The sequence below is a fragment of the Triticum urartu genome, chromosome 2A, assembly GCF_056163025.1.
Source record: "Triticum urartu cultivar PI428250 chromosome 2A, HENAU_Tu73, whole genome shotgun sequence".
Taxonomy (NCBI): domain Eukaryota; kingdom Viridiplantae; phylum Streptophyta; class Magnoliopsida; order Poales; family Poaceae; genus Triticum; species Triticum urartu.
In genome coordinates, this window is record NC_141874.1 from 218,160,485 (window position 1) to 218,162,611 (window position 2,127).

At 45.9% G+C, this 2,127-nt stretch overlaps 1 protein-coding gene across 1 annotated transcript; it reads right to left on the bottom strand.

Annotated features, from left to right (window-relative positions):
- Window positions 1-384: 384 nt before the first annotated feature.
- Window positions 385-1,148, bottom strand: LOC125541433 (uncharacterized). Its single transcript, XM_048704847.2, has one exon. The coding sequence runs from the start codon at window positions 1,112-1,114 to the stop codon at window positions 713-715; it is 402 nt and encodes a 133-aa protein (XP_048560804.1). The 5' UTR covers window positions 1,115-1,148; the 3' UTR covers window positions 385-712.
- Between the last annotated feature and the right edge of the window lie 979 nt (window positions 1,149-2,127).

A 2,127-nucleotide genomic window follows, 5' to 3' on the forward strand; every position in this document is an offset into this window, starting at 1 on the left:
AAATTTTAATGTTTGTAAAGCAGTGTATCGCGGTTTTGTAAAGGAATTTTCGCGAATAGGGACGCAAGCTCCCCTGCACATGCAGTTCAACTTCATACTCGACTAAGGACAAACTGGCAGCATGAGTTAGATCCCAAATCTACTTTCTCATCCACCATTAACAATGCATGACCTTTCGTCACTCTCTTTTCGTTTTGCTGTAGCCGGGCTGACGCAAAACACATGTCCTCCTACCCAGCAGGTGGTAGGTAAGCTAATCGTGGATTGCTGTAGCCGTTTTCTCTAGAGATCTTGCAGAACAAAAACAAAAGGAAAAAAAATTAAAAGGATTCCGGACTTACTTCTCGAAACATAAGATCCAAAACTCATCGGTGCAGCAGTGGATTTAGCATCTCAATGACTCAACAATTCAACACGGATATGCTGCATATACATAACTGAAGAGTTTCATCAGCTGTCAGTGACCAACAAGATAGGATAGGATCCCAGAGAAAAAGGAAGCCTGAAACAGGAGCCAACATTGCTGATCTGCTCCATTTACAGATTACATACTGTACTATACTATGCATCCACACACACGCGCGCGCGCCCAAATCTTCTCGGCATATCAAGGGCAGAAGTTGTTGTTAGCTATTGCGTATGATAGAAGTAGAAGGCAGCTTAGTTTCCCTGACACATAAAAAACTCTTTCAGAAGGAGGAGATCGAGGGGATCAAGAACGAGGAGACCCGAGCCTCCTGAGATTCTTGAGGTGCTTGAGGACGCTCCGGCAGACGCGCAGCCTGAAGCTCCGGACGGCGATCCTGAGCCTCTTGAGCCGGATGCCGATCCTCACCGCCCTGACGACCCTGCAGCCGCCAGCCCTCGCAAATGGCGCCGCCGGCGGCGGCCGCCTAGTCGGCCCCGTCTCGAGCGCCTTGTGGATCAGGAACTGCGCCTTCCAGTGCCGCGCCTCCTCGGCGTCCACCTTGTCCACCTTGGCGTAGGACATCGGCGCTGCCCTTAGCATCAACATCTTGGGGAATGATGGCGCTGCAGAGACGAGCCAACGAGGAGGAAGAAGAGAGGATTTTGTGTATGAGCTTCTTCTGTGCTGGTATCTGGAAGCTGGCATGGGACGTGTGCGCCTGTCCTCTGTTATATAGGCAGGCGACGGCAGCGCAGGCCTCAGGCGGGGCAAGCAGGCCGGTTCTACATCTGGTTCTATGTTTACAATGGCATTATTGATGAGATCACCAGAGTATTAGTTGGGCAGGCCGTGTCAATGTTTATGACTATTTATCTACTTGTTATTTCCAAGCTCATGAAAGAACCAAATAAAAATGTAGGTCTGGGTCCCTAAAAAAAATGTAGCTCTGGAAGGATGGCATGGCATATTTGCTAGTTACACTACGGTAGGGCTATCTAGCGGGCACCCCCCAGGCAGCAACGGCGTGGTCAATTTCGATAACCCAAATGGAAATTCAAACTTTCTTTTCTGAAATTACATTACGGAACTTTGGAAATTCTTGCCCGAGCTTTCAGAAATTGAAACTTTTCAGATTTCTGAAAACTTGGAAATTTCAACTTTTTTGATAGTTAATCTGTTGAAATTTGAACTTTAAACTTTCAAAAAATGTCGACCTTCGAAAATTTTAAACTTTCAAGAATTTTAGAGATTCATGGGAAAAACCGAGGAAAACCAAAGTCCACGTGGGTGTGGACCCTACCTAGGAGAGAAAAATTGAAAGGTGAGTAAGAAAAGGCAACCACATGTGTCGGCACCGGGCCTAGATCGCGTCCTAACAAACACGAAAATCGTGCCCCCTACCCTCTAGCCGGAGTGCTCCATTCCTAGTGCATTTGTTTCATGGAAGGTATTCAAACCCAAGACCCCCTCCAAAGTATGCACGATGCTCTCCTAGTGGATCAATATACTAGAGTTGCATAGATGTGATCCCCATTCTTTGGTCAACTTTTAAAAATTCAAAATCAAAATTTTAACATCCAATAAAAGAGTGGTATATTCGATAATGATAATTCAGACCCCTTGGTAAAGAAACTCGGTCTACAACCCAAAACTTCCACATCTCTAGGCATCACTTTCAAAAAATGAAAGTCAACTCATGGTTTCAATTTGCCAAGTTT